We start from the raw sequence: 27,578 nt of genomic DNA, 5'->3' as shown, positions 1-27,578 counted from the left end.
AACTGGGATTCCTAACGTAATCATTACGCCCCGTGATCATTTGCAGAACAATTATTTGCACTACATGTAGCAAAACGTAGAGCTTGTCTACCTACTGAAAACAAGTTGTTCCTTTTGGGATGGTTTTGTGATCCAGGGATTTGGTGTGTCTGTCTCTTGTGATAATAATTCAAAGTAAAAGAGAAAATATTTAAGTGCAGGATTTCCTACACCAGTATCTCCAATTTGAGCAATTTCCATGTTTTTAAATCAGTTAAAAGGTTATAAGACCCTTCCTCACCTAGATTCATAAACCTTTTCAAAACCCATCGGATCATTTCAAAACTGATTTGTCAAGAAGCTAAACAAAAGGTGTTGTTGTTTATTTGTTGAAAGGTTTTTTTGTTGGGATTGAACTCTGTGATTAAAAGAAACTGTAGCAATAGAAAACAACTGAGGCAGATTGAAGAGGTTCCTCAAGTGACATTGCCGATTGGAGGGTTTAGAGGCTACTGCTAACTGCACTGCATGTATGTCTCTGGTTCAGCTGGTGGGACGAGGGAACGCCCCTGGTCGGCCATCTTGTCCCCTGAAGACCATTCTTCTTTGATGATCCCATCGTCACGGAGACACACCAGCATAATGCCTTTCCATGGCAACAACCTGTCCAAGAGTCTGTCCATAAGCAACATCGCTGGGTGAGCGCTGTGTGTGTGTGTGTGTGTGTGTGTGTGTTTACTGTGTATTAAGTGGTATTTAGCCTCAGCTATTCATATTATTTAAGTGAAATTAAATGTTTATGTTGCTTTGTATTGAAATAATTCTTGATTATTTAGTTTTGTACGTTAGTTTGTATCTGTAGTTGTGACATGTTATGAAACAACATTGTTAATGAAACTTTTGTTGTTATTATTATTCCTCCATTCAGTCCGGTGTTTGATGACATTCCCATTAAAGGCCTGCGGTATCTGTCTCAGTCTACGGACTCCCTCAACAGAACAAACCAGGTCACAGAGTCCATGGAATCGCTCACTGATGAAGGTCATTACACACACACACACACACACACACACACACACACACACACACACACACACACACACATGCACCTTCATCCTCAGAGAGTGAACTTCTCTAGTTCAGTGTGAGAATAATGACTAAATCTGTAATATAAAAAAATAATAGTAGAAATATAGAAAACAGCAAACTAAATATTTTATGCTTCAGACTGGGCTCTGGCATAACAATCCACTAGTATAAATGAAAGGTGATGTTATGAAAATCAATGTGTCAAGTGCAAACTGTGTTATTGCTTCAGGGACGGAGATGATGGACGGGCAGTTGATGGGGGAGTTTGAGGCGGAGGCCAAAGAGCTGGAAGCTGATTCGTGGAGTTTAGGTGTGGAGCAGCAATACCTGCAGCAGCTGGACAAAGAGCTGGTGAAGAGACAAGATGTCATCTACGGTACAGCTAATCACCACACACGATTGATTGAACAAAACCTGCTTTTAATTGAAAATTAAGAAAAATATATTATGGTCATTAGGTAAAGCTGCCCAGTTGTTTTTTTCCAAATTTTTGGGAAACTACAAAGAAAATAATTAAAATAATTTGTGATAACTTAAAGCAGAGAAATGGGTTAATGCCTTTTAGCTCAACGTCAGTAGTATAAAAAACACTGTTATTCTGTGACCTGTCATAGGATCTGAATTGTCCTCTCTCAGGTGACTGAAATATGTTGTGATTTGGGGCTTTGGTAGACTCACGTTCCCTCATCAGACTATTGTGACTTTCGCTTCGCTCTGTTTCAGTTGCATCTAAGTCTCAATGGTCTACTGAAGCTACAGATTCACCTCATTTAAATATACACTGACATACATCCTGTGTGCTTTGAAAGTCCCAGAGGTGTCTCTAGCTTTTGATTTGAATCTACTTGCAAATAAATTTAAATGAAATGATTCTGAAAGGCTCATTCATGTCTATATAAAATGTGCAGTCAGATGCAACATCATGTCATGAATTCAGTGAAAGGTTTTGTCGCCCTCTGAGACTGACTGAGCTGTATAAAACTGCTGCTTATGTCATTCTGTGGTATCACTTCCTGTCTTTCAGAGCTGATGCAGACGGAGATGCATCACATCCGGACATTACGCATCATGTCAGAAGTGTACAGTAAAGGCCTGCAGAAGGAGGTGCAGCTTGAAATCCAGACAGTGGAGAAGCTGTTCCCCGTCCTAGATGAGCTCTTGGATCTGCACACGCAGCACCTCCTGCGCCTCCTGGAGAGGAAGAGGGAGTGCCAGCTGGAGGGGGGATGCTTGGACGGAGGATTCATCATTAACAGGATAGGAGACATCCTGGTCAGCCAGGTTAGAGAAGGGATGAACGTGTGTGTGTGTGTGTGTGGGTGTAAGAAAAAGTGTCAGAACAGCTGTAAAAGATAGCATTCCTTAGCTCTGGGGAAAATAACATCAACAAATGCTAATGTCTTAATGTGCTGCATACATGTACATGTATTACTGTTTTAGGACCTGATACTACCAAAAGACACTTCACACACACAAACTAATCAACTGAGTTCAAATTAGAAAATAGAAATCTGAGCCCTGCTACATGAAGTGTTAGCCTTCTAGCTTCTGCACTTGTGTTTATTTTGTGTATTAACATCACTCAAACTCTTGCTCCAGTTCTCAGGATTCAACGGTGAAAGTATGAGGAGGATTTACGGAAGATTCTGCAGCCGCCACAATGAAGCTGTCAACTTCTACAAGGACCTGCTGACCAAAGACAAACGCTTTAAAGCCTTCATCAAAGTAAGGCCTTCATCTCAGCCTGTATCTATGTATCTGTCATACATCTACCCTACAGCAGTGTGGCTGTTTGAAGAAGTCTCTTCTCATGCTTGTTTGTTCTGTTGAACGTATATTTTTCTTGTTTTTGTTCCTTTTTTTTTTTTCTGTTGTATAAAGTACTGACATTGTGTCAACCAGGGAGCTGGTTCTTGCTTTGTCTTGCTCTTGTTTTTATTTTTTTGCATGTAACCTTCATCGGTGCATGTATTGGAAACATTTGTATAAAAGTCAAATTACCCTTCAACAGTATTTATTTTGATTATAGAGGCTTTAGTGCTTCTGAGCCTGTGCATGTGTCATATCCATAATCACAGTAAACACCTTCTCAAGTATTATTACAGCATAGTTCTACAACAAATGAGTTCTATGGGTTCCTATTGGTTATGTGAAACCTTGTCTTGATTGCGCCACCTGTTGTATGGGCACGTTTTACTAAAGCGCCTTTTGATGACTCTTTCAGAAAAAGATGAGCAGCAGCATTGTGCGGAGGCTTGGCATCCCAGAATGCATCTTGCTGGTGACCCAGAGGATAACAAAGTACCCGGTGTTGATTCAGAGAATGCTACAACACACTAAAGGTTAGCTTCATCATCCATGCTTTTACTGTGTTTGGACATTGATTTGATTGGGGGAAACTAGAAAGAGAAAGTTAGTTTTAATTGGAAAGGTCCTGGATAACCACAGATTATGACAGCAGGCTAACAAAGCAGCTAACTCTATTGATAGTTTTAGGTATAGTCAGTGCAGTAGTTGTTGGTGTTTAACCTGTAGTTTTATTACAAAACATCTTTAACCCAACTTACTGAGAAATAATTAAGCAGAAAAGTAGATGAGTGAAATGCTGCTGTATTACACTCTTTCTACCTGTCAATGAAGAGTTAAAGAGCAAATTTAAAGTCATAGATTTGAAGGCAGTAAAGAAAATTATCATATTCTGTCAAAAGTGTTTTTTAAATTGAAACTCTCAGCTGGTGGGCTACATTAATTATACTCTCATCTAAAGGATTTTTGCATAAACAAGTGACAGACAACATGACAGAATAAGGCTAATCAGTGCATTCGGGTCTAGAGAATGTTGCTGGCTCATAGATCATTAGAGAAACAAGTTGATTTGCAGTTCATTTTCAGTTGTTATACTGCGACACACACCAAAGTGCTGTTTGTTTCAGGAAACCTAAATTCCCTTTCATATATTTTGAGAAAAATAAGACATATGTCACATGGGTGTTTTTAGGATAATGGAACAAGCGCACTTTGAGGAACTGAAATATTTCACACCATATTTATATCTGATTTAAAGCAGCTCTCGTCAGCTGGCCTCCCACTGTGTACATTCTCTCTAATCCTTCCCCAAAGCCTGTTTATAGTTCCATGTGGGATGGGGGAGCTCCGACTTAATCCCCAAGGTGCTATAAGAAGACTCTCCTGCCAACTCTGATATATACTGAGTGGAAATAACACAGTACACTACCAGTTAAAGATGGTATTTTGGTGCTTAGGAGCACTGGAGTAGAACAGCCACATGGGGAAAATATTGCAGTTTGGGGGGAAATTATATGTTTTGGGTCTAAAACTCAGGTGCGTAATATACAGGAGAAAAGTGTGAGATGCACATTGACTCTGGAGTCAAAAACTTTTACGTGTTGTTTGTCTTCAATGAGGCGCATGCTGTAGTTAGCATGAGCAGCGATAGCCAAAGTTGCTCAACACGCTGAGAGAAGAGCACCTGCATGTACAAGACATAACAAAGGAATGGGTCCACATTTTGGAAAATACACTTATTGGCTTTCTTGTAAAGACTTAGATATGACATAAAATGTTAATGAGCTTCAGATAAAGCCAATAAAGGTATTTTCCAAAATGTGATTTATTTGTCTAAAGATCCTGGAATCCATTTTCTGTTCATCTACTCCGACAATGGAAAAAAACACCAGAAGCTGCAGTTAGTAAAACAGGAAATAAGGTGCATTCTTAAGCACATTATAGTCCTAAAATGTCATTAAGGTGTATTGAATGGGCCTTTTTAGGTTAAAGGGGAACTCGCTTTTGAACAGTTGTGGAAAGAAGATGTATTCAGAATATCTATTGTAATTAACCTAAACAGCAGAAACTGTTGGGTCAGACAGTGCAGCCAGCGATGCATACAAATGACTTTGATTCGCATGTTGGATAAATGAGCAGAAAAAGAGATACAATAATCTTTTCAAAGGAAACTGTCTGTTTCACATGAAGGAGGAATGTGTACATATATGCAAAATTTGGTGATTATAATGGTGGGAGAAACAAAATGAAAGAGGCAAATCTCAGTCAACATGAAAGTAGTTTAATTGACTTTATAGAGTTTTTGTTTGTATAAATAGGCTTTCATTACAGTCTCCGAGCAAGTGGAGATGCAGCCACACTTAAATGCCAAAACAGGTACCAAAATTTCACGTCACCTTCTGCGGTGCATAAACTCCTCCTCAGCTGTACCACTCTTAATCATCTGGTTCTAGTGTGTTAGTCTGGAGCCAGTAAACTACCAAATGGACTAACATTAATGGCTTTTACCTTCATTTCTACCTCTGCTGGTTTTGCACCTGCGTAAAGATAATCTTTACAATCTTAACTTTTCACATAAAACAAGTGAAGAACATTCATAGTCGGCTTTGGTTTCTACTCCGCTGATAATTAGGTCTGAGGTTAAATGTTTTACTGTCTGGTTACAATCTAACCTGAGACTGTGGTTACCGCCGGACTGCTCCACCGCTGCCTTTCTAACCTCTCTCTCTTCACATGTGCAACGCAGAGAGCGAGGAAGACTATGACGACCTGACGGAGTCTGTCCGGCTGGTGAAGGAGGTGATCGCAGCGGTCGACAGCAAGGTGAACGAGCACGAGAAGAGACGCCGTCTGAAGGAATTCCACAGCCGCATGGACAGCAAGTCCATCATGATGATGAAGAGCGGCCAAATTTTCGCCAGGGAGGATCTGCTGAGGAGGAGGCTGATCCACGAAGGAGCGCTGCAGCTGAAGAACAGCCAGGGAAGACTAAAGGGTTAGGATGCTAACTAATGTTTTTCCACGATTCTCTTCATAAGTATGTAAAATGTGGAAATATGTTTATATATTTTAACTTTCCTCTCATCCAACCACAACTGCTTTTCTCCTGTTGACCCTCCAGACATCCACGCTCTGCTCCTGTCAGACGTCTTTGTCTTCCTCCAAGAGAAAGACCAGAGATATGTCTTCGCCATGCTGGTAGGATCCTGCTGTCATATCTCTCTCTCTCTCTCTCTCTCTCTCTCTCTCTCTCTCTTCCCCCCCCTCTCTCTTTCCATCTCCTTATGTCTCTTTTCCCTCTCTCTCTCCTCTCTCCTCCCTCCATCATTTCCCCCCATGTTCCCTCCCTCCCTCCGTCCCTTCAGTAATAAAGATCTTATGAGCGCTGCCAGAGATGTTGCTGTCATATTTTCCTATCCTACTGTTGTTGCTGTTAGCATTAGCTGCCCTGCTTAGCATTCCCATTGTGTAACACTGCCTGCCTCTGGCTAGCTCGCTAGCTGCACCTAATAAAGCTGATCTGGCCCTGGGCATCTAACCCAACTGTGATAAATCATATAGGTTTGAGTCATATTTTCCATGTTTACAGGACTCACAGTTTGATAGCATGGCACACAAACTCTCTCTCACACATACACACACACACACACACACACACACACACACACACACACACCCATCAGAGGGAATAAAAACAGAAGCAGGCCTGTGGCATCGTAATCACATCCATCATTAAAATAAAGCTTGGCATTTTTGAGTTAAGGCTGTTTTGTAAAGAGGAATAACATGTGCTTCTAAATGGATGACAGCCATGTGACCCAGGCTGAGTTTTGGAGAGAGTCAGCTTCTGGTCTGAGGCTCATCAACAGTACAATGAGCCAGTAGCAACAAGGACAGAGAGGCCACAGCACCTGGACGGCTGTGGCTAAGATGATGCGGAGTCTGAGTTAGTCAAATGAGATGAGCATCATCCACAGTTATAGTCTTTTTTTAATACAGATTCCATCTTGTATCTTTGCTGACCTACAGTGGAAAGACAACAAAACAAAAAAGGGAATTCTGAAAGAAGAAATGCTCTTGATCTTTGAATTTAAGAATGCATCTCTGCACAGAATAAGGACTGTGGATTTTACTCCTGTTTTTTTCAGCACAGTCACAGTAGGAAGGGGAGAGCCAGCTGGAGGGGGGAAGGAAAAATAAATAAAAACCTTTTCTTTCTTTCTTTCTTTAAACCTAAGACAAGAGATTGCATCAAAAAACTCTGGGATGTGGTTACATTGTGTGAGCGTTGCTGGACAGAGCAGAAATGAAACGGCGGTTTGCGGTGTTACCATACTAAAACGTGCTTCACTGTGTTTGCAGCGTTAAGGATGTAAGCACTGCTGGTGCGCCACAAGTCAGCTGACACTAATGTGGATGATAACCAGAATCTCATTTTGTCTTTTTGTTCTTTCCCTCTTTGTTCCAAATCTTTTTCATTCTTCTATAATCATCCATTTCTCTGACTGACCTTCCTTCTATCTGTCCCTTTGTCTTCGCTGCACTTGTTTCTGTCCTGCTTTCCTTTTCTCCTCCCATAATTATCCTTCTCTTCCTCTCCCCCTCCTTCTCTCTTGTGCTCCAACCCACCCTTCATCCTGCCTCTACCATCCTCTTCCCCCTTCCTCACCATTTTCTCCCCTCCTCCCCTTCTCTTCCCTCGACCCTCCCACTGTCATCTTCCTTTTTCTTTTCATTTTTTCCTCCCTCGCCGCCTCCATCAATCCCTCCGTTCCTTCCCCACCCTCCTCTCCTTGTAGGACCAGCGCTCCACGGTCATCTCCCTCCAGAAGTTGATCGTCAGGGAGGTCGCTAACGAAGAGCGCGGCCTCTTCCTCATCACGGCAGGCATCGAGAAGCCGGAGATGATGGAGGTCCTGGCCAGCTCGAAGGACGAACGCAACACCTGGATGCATCTGATCCAAGAAGCCATGCAGTCCATGTAAGTGGGGTTTCTTAATGTGTTTGTTGAGGTGTTTTTACTCAGAAACATTTGGGACTTAAATATGCAAATACTGAAATGCCTTAAGGCTTTTTTTTGCCAGAAAAATATTTTTTACTCAAAGTTTTACTTGAGGATGAATGTCCCACCTAACCCAACCCATTTCCTCTAACTCATAAACCTCAATTACAAAACAAACTCCACCTTCATAGTGCTTTACATTCAGTGCTGGCCTCTTAGAGTTCACCCACAGTTCGTTTGTGTTGTAACCCAGGAGTTAGACCTAGCCCAGGTCTCTGGAAAGTAATATACGGTAAGCTGCGACAGAGCACTGTGCTGTCAGGAGGATTAGCACTACTCTACCTGGGGATGGGATGTACTCAGGGACAGTCTAATGCTGGATTGGCTTCAAGGGCAGCTCACTATAAGCAGAGGATTATTCGACTACAGCCAGCGGGAGGGAGAGAGATTTAATACTCTGTTTCTCTCTCTCTCTGTCTGACTTCCATCAAAATACAAAACTGAGATCAAGCTATTGGCAGAAATGGAAGAGAATCAACAAAAAGTTTTCCACTGATACTCTGATAGTCTTCTACCAAAACACTGTGTGTATATATATATATATATATATATATATATGTATATATATATATATATATATATATATATGTATATATATATATATTTTTTTTTTTAAATGATAGTCCGGTGATATCAGTGTTGTATCCACCGTTTGTTTGTAGACGAGGCTCAAGCTAATGATTATGTTCATTACTCCTGTTTTTAAAGAATTCTCCAGTCTGTTAAATGTAAATAATGAATGGTGCATTTCTGCCTGAAAAATAACTGAAATGGTTAATTAATGATTGAATGTGCAATGAATGTTTTTGTTTGTAATTTTTAATATTGTAAATAAAATGTTGGCTGTTTGATTTGAGCATTAGTTATTGATGTTGTCATAGACGTAGACATAAATATTGTGAATATTGCCAATTTTGTTCCAGTATTATTTAAGGCTCTAGATGTAATATATCATGTTTGCTTTCCTTCTCTTGGTTGGACAGGGAGAAGGATGAGGATGAAGGTATTCCCAGTGAGACCGAAGATGACAAGAGACAACTGGAGACTAAAGCCAAGGAGATGAGAGGTGAGAGACTGAAAACTGGGGCAAATCTGCTCCTAGTATCACAAAATGTTTTCCTCACCGTCCTCATCTCTCTCTCCCTGTCTATCTGTCTGTCCGTGTCTGCTGGTCAGACTTGTTGAGGCAGAAAGACACAGAGATCATGTCTCTGCTGGAGGAGAAGGTGCGGCTCTTCAGGGGGATGTGGGAGGGCCTGAATCCAGGCGAGGAGGCCTGCCAGCAGGTCGAACCCTTCTTCAGGTCAGCCTGCAGCTTGGAGCCACCCAGGGGGGCGTCCATCATGAAGGATGCCCTGCTGGAAGGTAAGACAGAGAAAGGGAGTATTTATAATATATGTCCTAGGGATGCATCGTTCATCGAGCATTCGCAGCAGTGAGGCAGAATGAAGTGAGCTGAACAGAGAGAAAGAGCAGAGGTGCCTTTTCTCAGTTTCCATCCACATATTTTCTAGTGAATTATTAGAGCTGGTGGTCGTACGTCACATGAACACATGAGGTTTTCATCAACTATAACAAATACACGATGCTGTAAAAAAAACACATGTGGTACCACCCATGTTGCGTATTAAGTGACACGTTGTTGGCACATGGGAGTATTACCTGATGTAATTTTGCTTTCATACCCACATGGAAGTGTGAAATCTACCAGCAGAATGTTAACAGTAACAGTGTGCTAGACAACACTAAGGCTCGTTGCTTTCACTATTACCTATGACCAGGGGTTTGTAAATCAATACAAAACACTATGGGCTGAGCTTCAGACACAATCGTCTCTCCCTCGCCACATGTTTTGAAAACCTTTGCCCTACACAAAAAGAATAGCTTTTCTCCCTACTGCCTAACCTTATCTGCCATCACTTGGGTGGTGGTCCCTGAGAAAGGAGCTTGAAGGGCTACAGGGGAGGTAACAGTAACTTTGCAGCAGACTTAAAACCAGTCTTGTTACCACCGGTAGCATTTCTGTTAAGAGTGGGCATATCAGTTTTCATAACATGCTTGTCAAGGATCAGTTACATAACCCATCACGAGTGCACTAAAATAAAACAGCAGATTTAGCATTTCTTTTGCCTAATAGACCTTTTTCACACGAGACATGTTTGACTTGTCATGGTAGGAAACGCACTGAATTGCTACTAATAACATTAACAACGGCTCTGTTCCATATGAAGTGTCCCACTAAGCTAAGCCAGTGAGCCAATATGCACAAAAGCAAGACCCCATCATTGAAACAGCTGTGCTGAACAGAGCTGTAGGTTATATTATTACTTTCTTTTGTGTTTTCCATGTTATTACAAGTCAGATTGTCTGCTATGAAAATGTTTTATTTGTTACAGCTATCTCCAGCCACAGATCACAATGCAATTCAAATTTCTTCTACTGTTTGTTTTTGAGTCTGCATGTGGAAATTTGGACAATTATCTAAAGGGCTAGATGGCTACTAGCTAAACTAGACCACTATGTTAAGAAAACCTGGATATTAACTATCAGAAAACATCTGATAATTCACCTTTTCTGACATACTTGGAAAGTAATTGGCTCAGTAGTTGGATCTCAACAGAGGTTGAGTTTTGGGATGATTTAAAGAGAATGTATAGAAAACATTAAAGGAGTCAAAGTGTTTTTTGGGTTTTTTTTTTTTCCTCCAGCTCTGTTTGTCAAATGTGTATGAGAAGAAAGCAGCATGAGCTGAGAGGTGAACTGAGAGAGATACTGTTGATTGTGACAGAGAGAGAATGTGAAGACAGAGCAGCACAGTGCATTCTCTGCACGTGAAACTGACTTCAAATTTAAATAAGCAGGTCTGAAAAAATACCATATAACAAGTGTGTCAGAAAGTATTCTTAAAGCATTTCATCTTGTTGAATCATAAAACCTAATTTCACTTGTTTTCAGGCAGTTTGACAAAAATAAGATTTTTATTCAGAAGATTGACTTTTTTTTAAAAATTCTCATCATTGTAGAAAAATTATTATTGACTGAAAGAGACACAGAAAAAATAGTGTTGTGATTGATTGTCATTTGCAGTACCGTACAGTGTAATCATACAGCATTAAATAATACATACTCACTAAATTTAAAAAAAACAATTAATGTGCTTCTTGGTGAAAGAGCAGAGAGACTGGATCAGTCAGAGCTGTGAGTTATGCAGACTGAGGAAGTGTGCACAGATGCAGCTACCTCTTATAACTGATTTCTAATTACTGCTGCAGGAAAAGGGTGTTCCATGAAAAGATGTAGTTGCTTAAAAAATACCAGATCTGTTTAAAGTGTGGGGGTTTTGTAACTGTTTGACATTTAAAGATGAATCGTCTGCAGCTCTAATGCAGGGAAGATGTATGTAATGGTTTGGAAAGGTTTAGCTGCACTATTACAGAATGTATTTGTCGTCTCCTCCTTCTAAAGCCTGGGGCTGTGATCTTACTTATTTGATATGTGAATTGGCAGCAATAAAGTCATTTATTCTGCCTCTTCTGATTATTGTGTTTTACTGAGAATCCACAATCATCAGCGACGGCTTTGTTTCTCCTTATTTTCACCGGGAAGGTCACAGAACTGCATGCTCTATCTACATGTGGATACAGTGCTGTATATATGTGTCCAGAGTTTATATAATCTCAGATGGAACAGATATTTAAACTTTTTGTAAAAGAGCTCTGTGGTTCAAACAGATTGTCAATAGTTGCTAAGCAACTGGAGCCTGTACCAGGTTGAGTGCCTGGTAGGATTCATGAGTGCAGAGCCGAATTGTAACACAGTTAGCCGGGATAATTCATTTACTGACCTGCACATTGATGTTTTCCTCTCTGTGTGTCTGTCTGTGTGTCTGTCTGTGTGTCTGTCTGTGTGTGTCTGTGTCTGTATGTGTGTGTGTGTGTGTGTGTGTGTGTGTGTGTGTGTGTGTGTGTGTGTGTGTGTGTGTGTGTGTGACAGTGGAGACGTTACAGGCGCTGGTGAACGGCAGCCTGGGCGGGGCCATGGCCAGCGTCCAGGAGGGAGGAGGCGTGGGGCCGGTGTGTTTGCCCCGTCGGGCTGAGACGTTCGGAGGCTTCGACAGTCACCAGATGCACAGCAACAAGAGTAGGTGTAGGTTGATGTTGCTTTTTTTTCACAGAGAGCACAGTCGGGTCGAGTGGTCAGCCAGGCTACATGTTTGAAGCCTGTCACAGTCAAACACAGTGAACCCACCTGCTGGTCCAGATAACTGCATCCCCTCAATGACTGGACTGCAGATGTGTGCTGTGCTGAAACTGCTGAAAGCCTAGCACAGCAGGAAAAGTAAAATATTTCACTTTCATCCTAAAACCTGATTTTTAGCGGTCACATAACAGCAGGAACCACACCCGGCACTTCCCACAATTCCCCTGCTCAGTGCAGTTAGATAAAACATTTTAGACAGGGGCTTGGACAGTAGAGCTGAAGTTTCCTAGGGGAGACACGGCCTGGGGCGATACCTCTGAACTGGTTGCTTGCTCATAGTGGGACTCTACTGACAGCGTGGCAGATACTGAGCCATGAGAGATCCACACTTCCACACCAGTACAACTGGTGTGAAACAACAAAAGTGCATGTGCATTTTTATCACTGTGATGCTTTTAAAGCTACATTTTACCCATTATTTTGTTCAAGAAGCAGACAGAGTAACTGATGTAGACACTGGAGACAATTGAGGTATTATGAAAATGAGATGATATATATGGATTTTGAGTTGTATAAGAATCAACTAAACTACATTGTTGTTTCAGATCAAAGGACGGCTTAGTGAAGTGAAGAGATTTGATGAGTGGGGTGGGAAGGAAAAGCAAAAGCAAAGGAAAACAAAATGCAAATAATAGTATTATGATAATTAAATGAATACAAAAACAGGTTAAGCATCACTTGCAGATGAGGTATCATATGTAACATCAGCACAAACAGTACAAAAATGTAGGGCAGCACTTTTTCATGTGTGTTAGTAACTCAAAAAGTCTTCACAGATGACAGGTTAGATCCACTTATTTTACTAGCACAGCGATGAACAAGCAGGTCACGACCTTCAAAAATCAGTGGGTTAGTGGTCACACCACGTGTTGTTGCAGACATCAAAACTGTGACTTTACAGGTTATATAAATATATCTCAATAGCTTGATCATCTTAGCTGTAAGTCTGATGTGTTGTATGAACATAAACAGGATAATTTTAAACTACCAAATGTTTTTGATATGAGAAGAAGTCACCTTTATATTATCTGTACCACGTCTGTTTTTGATTCACAATCACCAGCTTCCCCAAGATGTGCACTGTTACACATAAAACTTTTAAAAAGCATATCGGTTTTGTTTTTTTTATTTTACTTAACGCTGCTCGTTGTTCCCTTGTGTTGACCCATGTTTGTTGATCTGTTGCCTCTGATATGTAACTATTTTGCCTGTGAATTTTGAAGTTGTGTGTATGGACTGGGTAAACTGCACAGGACGGAAATCTTAATCTGAAGAAATGTCTCTGAAATTTCAGCTGTGATTTTGAGTTTTACCTGAAAACATGATTATTATTTCTTCTTGTGGGTGGTTGTAGAGCTGGGAGTGACCACCTTGAAGCCGCAGTTCATTTGCCTCTTTATCAGTCACTACGCCACTTGTTAATATTCACAGGCAAAATAGTTACTTACCCAAAAATAAGTTTCACATCAAATGAACTACTAGCATTAATATCCACCTTAACTCTACCAGCCTGGCATGTTCTTTTAGCCTCTCATATAGAAACTGTTTTATCACTTTGGATATTGAACAGTGTTCATTATGCATCTGGGCTGGTAATTGTACTGGACACCTGTCGACAGATTCTCAGCTGTGTATGATAAAGTGGAGGAAAGAAAACCAATTGTTATTACGTCATCTTTAAAATGTGATTGCCTTCATCACATGTTCATGTGGCATATTGATTTGATCCTAAAGACCTGGTTTTCAGTTTGTACATTTACTGCGGCCCTGCTCTCTCTGTTTGTGAACGTGGATCCTCTGCTGCCTGGCTCATCATCTCTCCTGTGGTCTCCCTTTATGTCAGGTGGAGACAGAGACGAGGGCGAGGATACGGTGGGAGATCTGCGCAGGACGGAGTCTGACAGTGTTTTAAAGAAGGTCAGTATCCCAGCAGCCAATTATTCTTGAATCTGAAAGCGCTACGCCCCCTCGCCTCAATGAGAACTTGAGGCCATGTATGGGGGTGTATTTGTCCTCCAAAATTAACAATACCATTAAGATGAATTTAGCCACTTCTCTCCCTCCAGTGAATTAGCCTCTTGACTTGTCCTGCCAGGTCCCGTTGCTAATGGCGACTATCAGTTGTGTAAGAATTCAATAGTGGATGGAAATGAATGGGCCGCCTTAGGTGTTGCTATTGGAGTCCTGCACTGGAGGCTCGCCTTTGCAGTCGTTTATCCTGCATGTATCTAGCACATAATTGTTTCTTGAATGTTTTAGTAGAGCGAGCTGCTGTAGTCTGCAGTCCTGTCTCTGAACATAGACACCAGGCTGTTAAGTATAAACTGTTACTATCCTGGGCATGGAGCAAAAGTTCAAAGAGAGTTCAGCGTTTAAGAAGGGAGTATGAGCAGAAGTGAGAATCATCATTAAAAATACAACACAGAGCTAATTCAAGCATTTTCTGTTCCATTCACATTAGTCTATGTTTTTTTTTTTGTATATGGAAAAAACATTTTTCGAGATGTTTAGCTCCTTGTAATGCAACAGCTGCAGGATTGCTGTATTACTGCACCAGTTGTGCACAATCACAGCCTGATACAATTAGAATTTTGCAGCACACCCACATGCACAGCTATAATCGCATTCATATTCATACTGTACTCTGTTCACTCTCTCGTGCACTGACTGTACACACACATGATGCAACCCACCAGCAGATGTGTGTATATGAGCTCTGGCTGTACTCAGTGTGTGTTTGTGTTTATGTGCAGGGAGGAAACGCCAACCTGCTGCTGCTGCTGAAGAGGAACAGTGAGGTAACACTGACTTCCTGTCCCTAATTAAATTAGAGCTGCTGTTTACATGGAAACAGTCAAAACTCTGTGTCAACATCATTGTTATCTGCATCAATAAATGTATTAGCTCAGACAGTAGTAGTTCATGTACTGTAGATGTTTGTGTTAGTAGTATTAGATGTTAGTATTATTCGAAGCACACAAGAAGAAACAAAAATTCAATCAAACTGATAGCAAACGCACGTGGGAAGCAAACTGTAAAGGAAGGAGTCATTTAATAAAAGAGTGTCCATAAGAGTGAGCTTTAAGAAGAGTTTTAATGAAAAATAAGATGGAAATGAATTATGCATGAGAACAGAGCAAGCTTCCTAAGCAGTGCAAGTAAGATAGCAGTAGAACTCAGCAAGATGAAAAAGTAAGGCAGACAAACCACATTAATGCATCAAAATTCTTCTGAAAGGTCATCCATAACACCTACAGTTAATATATAAAATATATGGTTTAAGTCTTATTCTAACACGGTAAAGTTGAAAAATTGTTAATGTGAAATGCGTCCACTCCCAGTTGTCAACATTTAATTTCACACAGTACACAACAGTGTTACCAGTGGTACCAGTGTTTGATAACAGTTTCAGTAAATCAAATTTCACAAAAATCGATGAAAAGATGCTGAACACACAGTAATTCTGGTACTTTTGGCTTCAATGTGAAGCAATAATAAAATACAAGATGTAAGTATAAAATATTAACCTACAGAAGATACTGGAATTGCACAATCTGATTATTTATTTCCCTTTGTTGTACAGACCTCAGTGTTGTGTTTCTGTATGATAACACAACACCACCTGCAGATCTGCTGTTTTATAAATGCTATTTTGTGCAGTTCACGGTGAACGTTAATTGGAACATTTTGTGTCTTAGTAAACACTGGTGACAGCTGAAAGCTCCATGGCCTTGTCTCTTTCTCAGTGTTTAATGGAGAAAAGGTCACATCACGGTAAACTGTGAAGTTGTAGTGTTTCACGCTGGCTTAGTCCTGCAGTGGTAGATTCATATCACATGAAATCCACTGCGAGCGCTGATTAAAATGATGCACAACTATTACTCATTTCATATTTTAACAAGCAATGACTCAAGTGCAGCAATAAGCCGAGGCAACATCCGACAGACAATTTTCTCCTGCAGGATTTTTCATCTCATCTAAACAACAAGAACAGAGATGATGTTTTGAGGTTAAATGATACTCAGTGGTTTCTCTTTTCCCAACAGCAGGTCCTTCACAGTGTCTCCAATCTGCATCTCCTGCTCAGCACTCTGCAGGTAACATTCTTTGCGTACGATATGCCCATGCGCTCCAGATCAGACTTAACATGATGCAACACTATGAAGCTTTTTGCTGTCAGTGTGAATTTGAAAACCTCGCTTCTTGTGTGAAAGGAAGAAGGAAAAAAAAACATTAGACTTTAGACGCTCTGTGGTGCAGTATGAGCATAGCAATATAGACAGAGAAAATAATAATAATAATGTCTTGAAAAATGTAGCCAAATACCACACAATAGCAGGAGGGATGTGTCTGACCTAATCTCCATGGGATGTGAATCCGGTCTTGTCTAATCTAGGCGGTGGTGGTCCAGCAGGACAGTTTCATAGAGGACCAGCGGCAGGCCCTGAGCGAGCGCTCCTCCTCCTGCACGTCTTTATCTCGGCCATCTTCGCGGCCCAACTCCCTGATTGAGCAGGAGAAGCAGCGCAGCCTGGAGAAGCAGCGGCAGGAGCTGGCATCCCTGCAGAGACAACAGGCAGCTCACGCTGAGGAGAAGAGGAGGAGGGAGAGGCAGTGGGAGCTCAGGGAACAGCAGCTGACTGAAAGGGAGATGCTCGTGCACGTGCAGGTAACTATGCATCATTTTCTACTTGCTCTGTGCATTGTTCTATGTTTCTATGCAGTTGTAAGTCTTAGTAGTCAGGTTTTTGCAATAATTCACCTTGCACTGTATATTATGATAAATAACATTGTAGACTTGTGCCAGGTGCTCAGGGTTTCCTGTAGTGCTCTGTAGTGATAGCAGGGGGCCTTCAAAAATATCCCTCTAACTAAAAAACCCTAAACACAATCCTCAACTGTAAGTGTAGTTGCACTAAGATCAAAGCTGCACGATCAAATTTAAACTGAGGAGCAAAGACGTTGCATCTTTCTCAGTTTAGTGCAATATCTAACGATAAGCTTAGAGCTAGCATGACTATCTCAGGTTCTTGGCTTCAGAAGATGCCGATAACTTGTGATTGGCTGAAAAACAAGGTAGTATGGTCTTCCTGTGAATAACCGCAGTGTCATTTTGAAGCCGCCCTCATTGCACAAGCATTCTGCTGTATTTACATTTGTCTTGGCTCAGTTTACGCGTCAGATTCTCAGTTTGCTGCAAAGAGCTAAACTCACTTGCTAAATTCTGACCTGTAAACACAAAATGATGAAGTGCGAAGAAAAAGCAGCGAGAAGAAAAGCACTCTCTATCATTTCTGTAACTTTCAAAATGTTAACAATAATCAAAGATGTACTGAGTGTCAGTTACAGTAGAGTAAACTAACACAGGCCTCCCAGCCTCACAGCGTCACTGTAGCTTATCATAGATGATTCAATTTACAAGTGAATGAAATAAAGATTGTCAACGTTTGTGGTTGTTGCAGAACCGAAAATGTAGAACAATCATAGTATATTGTGCTTTGTATAAATGTGGGGTTGACTGTAGTGTAAAGCCCATATTACACAGAGGAGTAAAGTCTTTTTAGATTTTGTCAAAATTTACAGTAATACAGAACATATAGTAACATAATGAAAGTTCTTTTACTCTAATTTGATTAGAATTAATTACTGCATGAGAATGATCATTTTATTTTGAAATGCAACAGTGATTCGGAGACCTACAGACTTGTCCCATCAATGTAATGTACAATGATGAAGGAACTTCCTTTTCAGTATCTGAGACCATGCCATGTCTTTGTCCTGAATCATTTCAATAAATCCATCAATGCACCTCTCAACCACTGCAGGAGGAGGATGTGCTGAAGCAGCACAAGGAGCTGGAGGTGGAGAAGCAGGAGCTGCAGAGTAAGAAGGAAGAGTACCAGAAAGACCTGGAGAGGCTGAGAGACGCCCAGAGGAAGTTGGAGAGGGACAGGGAGGCCGTGCAGCGGCAGCTCGAAAAGATGGAGGAGCTCCGTCTGGCTGAGGTGAGCCGGGACATTTTTAAAATCATAACAATAATAATAACATCATCTGTTGCTCCCTGCGCTGCAGGGGAACACTCACCGAGCTGGGAGGGGCTCAGTGTTTCACTCAATGACACTTCAGCAGGGTTGATGTTTATGGATACTTATATAGGAGGCTTGAACCCAGGTCCTCTTGAAAGTGAATTCAAAAGTGCTCTTGACATTCAATTACTGAGCAAACCAACTATCCAAACAGCAGGGTTATGTTTCCAGGTTTTTATGCCTTGAAAAAAGAATATCCCGCACACCGCTACTGCTCAGCTTCACAGTTCACGTTTTGGTCTCTTTCAGACTTTCCTTTTCCACCATTAAACCATTTTTTGTAAACATTTATGCTCATGTTTTATTCAGGATCAACTTAGAAAAACATAAAAATCTGAACCTTTTCCCACATATTCATTCACAAATGTAGACAACAGCTGTTCACCAGTCTTAACCGACCGCCTTTACTTCCAGAGGACTCCCTCGACGACATCTGATGAATCCCAGTTCCCCGGCAGCTCCCAGTCTCTGGAGCTGGACCCACTGGAGTTCTCCTCCTCCTCCTCCTCCTCCCTGCCCAGGCTGCAGCACCAGCAGTCCAAGCCCAAAGGAAAAGGCCTCAATCCCTTTACCTCATCCTCCACTAATGCCAACCTCAAGGGCAGCGAAGCCAACAACCAGATCTCAAAGAGCCTGCTGCAGCTGGCCAAGAGCAAGAACAAGGAGGGGAAGGAAAAGAAGAAGAAGAAGGGCAAAGGAGGGAGTGCACAGACAGCAGGTAAAGAATGAAGGGGGGGGGTTACATTTAGTTTAATTATGCAGTGTCTTATATTGAGTCAGCAGGGTGGAGCGCAGTGTTTTTGTCAAGGACACATGATGTTTGATTATCAGAGAAAGAGGAAATAGGCAGCCAAAAAATGGGTGATGGCTTTGACTTCAGTGACTGGCAACAAGCCCTAAATTCTATAAGTAATTTGACTGTGTTGTTATGAAAATATTGTCTATAAAAGTTTATGTTTGATCTGGTTCTTTTATCCCATTTTTCTTTTTGGCAATAGTAGATAATACTGTATATTCAATCATAAAGCTCATCAAAGCTCATATGAAAGCATTATGCAAACACAGTGGCTCATTCACATACAGTACCCCTATGTTTTACATAGGGATTCACATATAAGCACAGATGTTTCCAGATGTTTTATTTGTGCTAAAGACAGAAACCATAAAATCAGAGTTACATTTTCAATAAACCATGTGTATATGTAGCCTTTAAAAGATAAGTGTTGCTGAGTGACACTGTGTCCCCTATGTTCAACAGTGTAGTAATAATAACATCATCGTCTGTTCAGCCTGTCACTGTCGTACAGGCCGGTGATGCATTTTAAAGAAACGTGGCTTCTGAGTGTCAGCTTGCATCACACTTGCTGCTTTATCTTTTCTGTCTCCTTTATCTCGGAGTGACTGTAACCACAGTCCACTCAGCTGCACGCTCACCTGGGCCCTGTGATGTTTCAGTTATCCAGCTATCTTTGGGCTTTAGTCAGGTTTGCTGGGGTCACGAAGGTGGCTCACTTTTAACCGGGGCAGAGGATCAGATTAGAACCCGTCAACAGCCCAACTACTGACCAGTCAGATCGCTGGAAAAAACTGAGTCATTCTACAGGATCCCAACAAGGACAAAAGAGTTTACAAATTAGGTGAAAAGGAGAGATTTTTGCTGTTCCAGGTTTTCCATCTGTCCAATCTGGTTTGAAAACAGAGCTTCTAACAAACAGAGGGAGAGTTTACAACTTAATAACTGCATGATGATTATAGCCGAATTTTCATTTAGCTTTAAGATTCTTTTATTTCCGATGTTTTTTCCTGATGCTTTTACTCTCTAATGCCACCGCTGGAGCTCAGGATAACATGAAGAGACTTCGAAATGATAACGGAAAATAAAAACTAAACTCTACGTTGTCCTTTTGTTAGAATAATAATCCCCACACTGTTACAACCTGCCAGTCAGATTGATGCATGTCTAGATGTGAAATGATGGCTCCGGTGTGAGCAGCGAGTACAGCACATTGAGCTGCTCACTGAGGCAGATTTAGTCAATTCTTTAATGGATCTCAATGGCAGCACCGTGCACTGTGGTAAGAGCTTGATCAATATGAAGCAAGTTGATGCTGCTCACTAAACATCCCTGGAGAATAAATGTTACAACAAATCAGCAATCACACTCGTCATACAGTAACAGTGACGGTGACACTGACTCTTTCTCCTCTCTTCCTTCCAGACCCCCAGCACCGCCCTGAGCCTCCTCTGGACGGAGAGATCTTCTTCTGCTGAGGGAAGTGGCTCTCCTCCTCCTCCTCCTCCTCCTCCTCCTCATCATCATCAACCCATCAACCCATCAGGCCAGCCCGACATGCAGAGGAACGTGTTATTGCTGAGTGGTAACATGCATTACTGCAGCTTGTTACCAGGCTTTTTTGGCACCTTTGAAAGCATCTTAGTTCACTTCATAACGTAGAGCAATTTAACATTGCGTGCAAGAAAAAGAGAAAATGTGTGCTTTCTTGCATGTTTAAATCAAACACCACTTCTTGTAGTTTTCTGGAGAGCAGAATATTTTAGAGATTCTGATATCGTGTGCACGTAGGAATACACACACTTGCAGTACTTTAAAATAGGGAACATGGATTAGCTGTGCGCTTTTGGGTATTCTGCGCAAAAAAACCCCATTTCCTTTTCCAAAGAAGTCATTATGAAGCATTTTGGAGTAAAATATACATTTGTGAAAGCTCTGTATTACAATGAAAACATTTCACAGTGGATTGTCACTGTGAAAGTTCTACCAATTATCTTATGGGCCTGACTGCCTTCCTGTTTTCATGTCTCTTATGGCCACAACCAGCCCCCCCCCCTTTTCTTTTTACAACTGTCCGTCCTGGCATTAAGTCCCACACCAACACGCTGTTATATTAATTTACAAAATGAAGCAGGGCTGCTTCCATGTGGCTTTAACCACACATAAAAAGATACACACACACACATCTAAATGCCACTTGGAAACAGATATGAATGTCAACAAGCTCGCTGTGGCACTGGAAACGCCTCACTCCTCCTCATCTTCATTGATAATAGACTGAAACCACGGAGGGAAAATCCGCCTAAACTCTGTGTCCTTTGTGCATTTCTTAATCAATGTTTTCAGTGTTTTCTTTCCAAAATGTTTCCGTATAAATCCACGCTGACAGAAAACTGGAACCCTGACATTCCTTTACTCGCGATTTGAAAAGCAGATGTGATTACATGTTCGAATTTTGTCTCCGGTTTGTAAGCAAAGTGGAATTGGCACATGATAACTTCAGTTAACTCCAGCGATCCTCTGTAATGATTTTATGCCATCAATCATGTTCCTTGCTGAGGTTTTAATTTATTTGAATTATGGATATCTCCATTTTGGAGTGAAACTCTTCAGATGTGCGTGTCTATTTTTCCAGACTCAACAGTAATGAAAGGAATGAGACATATCTCCCTGTGTATAATGGCTCAATTCATATCCTTTAGTGTGTTTTAGAGCCTTGGATGGATATTAGCTTGATCCTCACTTATCTGCCTGTCAATGGGCTTTTATGCAGCCATCATCTTTCATCTGAGCGCCAACGAGCAGGGCTTTCCTTCGTTTTTTTTTTTTTAATTGCATATGACTCCGCAGGTAGCATACTAATGGCCTCTGTCTGATAAATAGTTTAGCTTTCTCTTTCAACCTCCCTCTTTTACCTCTGATTATAGACTCAGTGGACGCACACAGCTGATGGTTTTAGGAAATGGAGGCTGTTAATTTAGGGACAAAGCAGCTGGTTAGAGAAGATGAGAAAGGACATTAACTAAAAACAGATGATGTTATGTTTTCCTGTTTAATGACGAAACCTGTCTAACCCAGTCTCTGATCATTTCAAATTAATCAACACACATCAGTGTTGTTAAGCACTTTGGTCCTAATATGTTGATGCATTTTTTTTTTTCAATGTGTGAGTGTGAGCGTGTGTGTGTGAGTGTGTGTGAGAGTGTGTGAGAGTGTGTGAGTGTGTGTGGGTGTGAGTGTGTGTGTATTATCAGTATGGAAGATCAAACGAGGAGATCTTTGTATTATGTGGGTTTTTATAATTTGATGCTGATGAAAAGCAACAATGATCCAAAGCCAGATAATTGGTTAAAGTACATAAAAGATGCTGCGGCTCCATTTTGTTAGTGTGTAAAATTAAAACGGGGCGGGTAGCTTTTATGTAATGTTTCCAAGGTAACCGGTAAGCCTATGTTTCAGCCCCACTAACCCCATAGTGGGCCACACAGCTACCTGCTGGACAGGTAGGAAATAAAAGCAGAAGACAAATTAAAAAAAAAAAAAAAAAAAGTCCTTGCTTTTCCAGTGAATAACAGAGCAGCGTCACTGATCCGCTTCCTTTTTGCCTCTTTTGTCTAACGTTTAAGTGCTTGATTGTTAACTCGCCGTCTGTGTTGAGGATTTGACTTCCTGTCCAGGCCGGTTTATCATAGTAAGTCTTCTAAGAGGCTTTAAGGACCGGCCCATTAGTTTCTTCATGTCTTTTGTTTATGGTGTTGGTGTAATCCTGTCAAAGAAACAGAGGAATGGGCTTATTTTTTCTCAGTTGCTTCAGGTGTGTTTTGACCACTAGGGAGCACTGCACCTATGACTAAATGAGTTCCGTCCTTTACACATCAACAACAACCAAAAGTATGAAACTGATTTGTTTTTTATTTTCATCTTCATATATGTATATTCTCCCCACTGTGCAAAATTAACATATTTTTCTCAGCAGGTCATTGCCATACAGAGATAATGTGATGAGCGTGGGCTCTCATACTCTGACAGTTTCCCCACGGTATTTGTAATTGACTGCAGAAACAAATAAGTTGTCAGAGATTGTAATTGGTTATTCAATGAAACCAGTCAGCAGCAGCTTTAATATGAAAAAAAGAAGGTGTAACGGTTGGAGCGAGCGACCGGGCAGAACCACAAACCTCTCTTTGTAAGGGACAATCAGCTGACGTGAGTCAGGAAAATGAACTCCTTTCCCCCGATGATGATAGGCCTGTCCATGAGACGAGTGTGTCCATCAGGTGAACCCTGCGTAGCCTTAAATCTTAATGATAAAATGCACTAGAGTAGAACCTAGCATCTTCTCAGGAGATAGAGGAGAGCTTTTATACCTCTGCTTTGAAACGAAGGAAATGTTTGTACTATACAAATGGTACACAACTGTTGTATTCTACACAATGTACAAAAAGGGCAAATGTGTAAATATAATTTCTGTATAAAAAAAACCAACAAATGTAAAAAATGAATTGTTTCATTTGTGATTCAATGCAACATTTTGTAATAATGTTTTATTTATGTTTTATTTTCACCCTCAGGGTGATAAACAATGTAAAGTCACATTTCTCTCATAATAAAAAGAAAAAAAAATAATGGACATTGAAAGTGTTGGTTGTGTGTTCATGGCTGTCATTTGTCTCCAACAATAATTAAAAAAAAAAACATGTAGTATGTATGTATTCATAATAGTTACATGCTCCATGTGTACTTGATCTGCTGATATATTGTATATACACTGTGTTACCAGTATATTCTAATGACACACAAGCTTCTCTTCACAGAGGAAGCCTATCACTGGTCAAAACATTGTCAAGCATTGTCAGTCCTTATGAAACACAGTAAGAGAGAAATTACAGGATGCACATGATTTATTTCTACTTTTTTTAAAGTGCTTCCATAATTGTTGCCCAGCACTTGCAGAGTGCTTATGGGTGATTTTGTGAAACGAGATAGCTGAAAACATTTGGTGAATAAAGCGGGTGCTTTCATTTTCATGTTCAGGTGCCTTTTGGAAACGGTGTCTGATGCAATCATGTAGTTACAATGTTCCATATGACTCCAAATGATCAGCATTTGTCTTCTCTGTGCTCAGAGCTCCTCTCTTACATGCCTTTTTCTGTGGTGATTTCTAATTCAACACAAACTACAGAGCCTGCATGAAGTATTTACACCCCTTTGGACATTTTCAAGTTTTTGGAACTGAAATGAAAATTAAAAGTGGACAGAAAGAAAATCTTCAACTACTTTGCTAAGTCATGCCTCATAACTCATGGGTAACACCCTTATTCCTTTATTTCTATCTAACTATCTATCTTGCTTGTTTTACAGCATTTAATTGGATTTAATGCAACTTTTTTCAAACTGAAAAAACCCTTTCATATCAATTAAAAAACATATCTCTACAAAGTGATGTCGGTTAATTCCAAATATAGTATTCAACCAGTGCCAAAGGTGCATTTAGTAGATAAACCCATTTTCTCCTTTACAGAACAGCTCGAGCTCCATCACGTTCAGGTTGCACGGAGATCAAGTGAGTCAAGTGCAGCCACAAATTCTTGATTGCTTTGAGACCACTGGAGGAATAATACATCCCATATAATACCAGACAATATCCACTGACATGATCAAGATCTTAAAATCACTGTTAGACACACGGCATCTCAAGGCCGTGGTCTGGGTTGGTAATCAAACCTTCGATAAGTGTAATTTTTCTTTGTGTTTCTGTTCTGATCTGTATTCCAGTCCTAACTGAGCACCTTTTTTTTTTGTACTTGTTTTGTTTTCGACACCTTATTACAGTGAAAACAATTCTTCTCATTAATCCACCTTTTTGTTCCAGAGGCAATTAAATTGCTATCACTAAATTCTGTTAATGGTTTGATTTTCTGTTCCCATTAGTGGCTGTATTGCTGTTTGAGCACCAGCGCCAGAGGAAAAAGTTGACAACAATCTTGATGGATTGACAGCAGTGCAGGCGCACAGCAGCACACGTACTTGCTGATAAATAAAGAACCAGCTGCTTTAATCTCTGCGCTCTCTATGCTGCTGCAGAGAGTGTTCTGCCTGCTCAACCCTGCAGTGTTTTGCCTCTGGAAACCTCGACTGTGGAGTTTTTCTCAACATATTTTTTTTCTTAACTGTAGGATCTTGTACGCCACACCAGGTTCATCAAAATCCCATCTCTCCTCATTGCTGCCCAGCTCCAACTTATCATCTGAACCATGGGATTTAGTTTCATCCCCTTCAAAAATATTTCTCCACTCTGCTCATTCAGCATATAAACCCCAGAGACAAAACATCACCTGATAAGACCAAACAGGGAATCAGTAGCTTGATAGGCTGCAGTGTAAATTTTGTTTGCTGGACCACAACACTGTAAAAGTTGTCTTATCTCTTTTTAGAGTATTCCCACCAAATAAAAGTCGTATAGCGGCAATTTTGTGAGAGTGAGATGCAATGGCAGAAAGCTAGATAGCCTCATCTGCTTCTGGTTGTCATGGCGATGGGGGATACTGAGACACAGCGGGCAAGCTAAACGATGAAAGGAGAGACAGAGTGGGAAGGAGGGGTAGAGGAAATAAAATCATGACTGTATAATTACTGCAAATTAAAAAATTCCAACACGTCCTAGAATAAGGAAAGAAAGTGCGTGCTACACTTGATAAGTTTGTAATGCTCTTGTGAAGAATGACAAACAGTAGTGAGTAGCATGATATATTCTCAGTGCTACAGCGGTCCGTCTTATCAAAGCATCAGCACTTTCCTGTACACTGTTCTATCACAGAATAAGCTCCAATTTCACTTAAGCGATGGTCTCTCTGCAGCTCTTTGCGCTCACAGGGCTCAGAGCTTAGCAGGTTGAGGTCATTCAGTAGATATGAAGGCTATTAGGACCATCAGTAGTTAAGAACACTCTTCTTCTACACATAAGAAGTCCGCTGTGTCCCGAAGAAGCCCTCACATTTCTTAGATACTTAGGTAACACTGGAAATGCTGCAATGAAAAAACACAATACCAGACACATGATCACCTTTGAAGCTGATGTGAGATGATTTGGCACAATTTCTATTATGTCATCAGGGAGCGTTTACAGCGGATGCTCGACAAGTTTTCAACCACCGTATTTTCCCCAAAAACTGTAAAAGTAACAGGCCTTTATTTGAGTCAGGCTTGTATTAGAGGCAGGCCTTTAGTTCTAACTCCCTCTGTTTGATATGTAGAATTTGTCACATCGCTATTTTTGTACAAAGCCTCGCTTTGATCCGCTCCCGTTTGCCCTGTTAAAGGTACTGCATCAAGCATGAATACATATGTAGAAAAATGGACTTTGTGGTTGCTAGGTTATCCAAAGATCCTGTGCACTGGAACACCAATTAAAGCATGAGGACCACAGGACAGACTTACAACACTTTATTCTCCTTTCCAAAGGATTTCCACTTAGTCGGGCAGTTGACCGTTATAGGTGATTTAATGGCTTAAAGGCAAATGAAAGCAATAATCAGTAAATGGCGGTAATAAATCTAATCAAGACACTTTTTACTCAATCTAAACAAAGAAGCTGCAATAACCCTAACCTTAACCCAATAACCAATAACCAAATCTCATTCATTTACTCAAATAATGCATCTGATGCACAGTCAACTTCGGGAAACAACCTCAGGCACTATCACGCTCAGTTCAACATGCGGCAGCAAACAAAAGGAGAGACTGAGCAAGGTCTGATCCAGGACTTTTATCAGTTCAGGTGTGACCTAATAGGTTGAGGAGCTAAGTCCCGCCTTTCTGGGACTGGCAGGAGGCAGGTTTTCAACAACACAACATTTCCAAATGAGAAGTCCTCTGTGTCCTCTGTTGTTTACATGCTATTCTAATGTGCTAGTATCTTTAGTAGTTACCTAGGACTTCTTTCTCTTCCTCCCTCTCTCCCGCTTTCTCTAACTTGCTGTGTCTAATGTTTAGTTTGTTTAGTTTAGTTCCTCTGCCCCCTTTAGAGATAATGGTACATGTTTTAAATGAAGTTTACTTGCCTTAATAGAGGCGAGACTCTACAGCTCCACATCAGGGTGACTAACAAGAGGCCTAGCTCTACGCCCACGGTTCATGCCCCCGCTGTGCCAACAAAATGTTGGAAATAATGTGAATAAATTGTTGAATTTATCAAATTAGTTTATTAGAGTTTATTCTATGGTTTATATATCCCTGCCTCTGCTGAATTATGTTTATCCCTGGTGTGGACAAAATTTACATATGTGAGCACAGCTCCAGAACACTGATGCAGCACGCTCTCAGCGGATGAATGACAGGCACACGGAGAGGGCCGGTGTCGTGGAACAATGGGATCATGTTAGTGGGGATAAACATGTGCACGTGACCAGAACAATCACAGATTTACCTGACTTCCTACCAGCTGTGACTCCTGATTTGACAAGCGGGGAAGACAAAGCGCGTATTCTGCAAGCACCGTATCTAA

At 40.9% G+C, this 27,578-nt stretch overlaps 1 protein-coding gene across 7 annotated transcripts in view; it reads left to right on the top strand.

Annotated features, from left to right (window-relative positions):
* Positions 1 to 23,705, top strand: part of akap13a (A-kinase anchoring protein 13a) — a 103,583-nt gene extending 79,878 nt beyond the window's left edge. For 4 of the 7 annotated variants that reach the window (XM_087180221.1, XM_087180226.1, XM_087180224.1 and 1 more), the window contains 19 exons: positions 527 to 677; positions 908 to 1,020; positions 1,298 to 1,444; positions 2,093 to 2,349; positions 2,668 to 2,793; positions 3,293 to 3,410; positions 5,621 to 5,869; positions 5,996 to 6,072; positions 7,674 to 7,855; positions 8,920 to 9,002; positions 9,113 to 9,301; positions 11,930 to 12,076; positions 14,040 to 14,113; positions 14,950 to 14,994; positions 16,243 to 16,293; positions 16,593 to 16,865; positions 18,019 to 18,201; positions 18,697 to 19,000; positions 20,501 to 23,705. In XM_087180221.1, coding sequence (XP_087036347.1) covers positions 527 to 677; positions 908 to 1,020; positions 1,298 to 1,444; positions 2,093 to 2,349; positions 2,668 to 2,793; positions 3,293 to 3,410; positions 5,621 to 5,869; positions 5,996 to 6,072; positions 7,674 to 7,855; positions 8,920 to 9,002; positions 9,113 to 9,301; positions 11,930 to 12,076; positions 14,040 to 14,113; positions 14,950 to 14,994; positions 16,243 to 16,293; positions 16,593 to 16,865; positions 18,019 to 18,201; positions 18,697 to 19,000; positions 20,501 to 20,553 — 2,822 coding nt within the window. In that variant the 3' untranslated portion in view covers positions 20,554 to 23,705. The remainder of the gene's footprint in view (positions 1 to 526; positions 678 to 907; positions 1,021 to 1,297; positions 1,445 to 2,092; positions 2,350 to 2,667; positions 2,794 to 3,292; positions 3,411 to 5,620; positions 5,870 to 5,995; positions 6,073 to 7,673; positions 7,856 to 8,919; positions 9,003 to 9,112; positions 9,302 to 11,929; positions 12,077 to 14,039; positions 14,114 to 14,949; positions 14,995 to 16,242; positions 16,294 to 16,592; positions 16,866 to 18,018; positions 18,202 to 18,696; positions 19,001 to 20,500) is intronic. The other 3 variants (XM_087180225.1, XM_087180222.1, XM_087180223.1) reach the window with 2 other exon arrangements.
* The last annotated feature ends 3,873 nt before the right edge of the window (positions 23,706 to 27,578 follow it).

This window comes from Seriola lalandi, unplaced genomic scaffold (assembly GCF_002814215.2).
Source record: "Seriola lalandi dorsalis isolate HSWRI2012SDOR001 ecotype SW California unplaced genomic scaffold, Sedor1 jcf7180002054898, whole genome shotgun sequence".
Taxonomy (NCBI): Eukaryota; Metazoa; Chordata; class Actinopteri; order Carangiformes; family Carangidae; genus Seriola; species Seriola lalandi.
The sequence above is the reverse complement of the archived record's forward strand: the minus strand, read 5'-3'. Positions and strand labels throughout refer to the sequence as shown.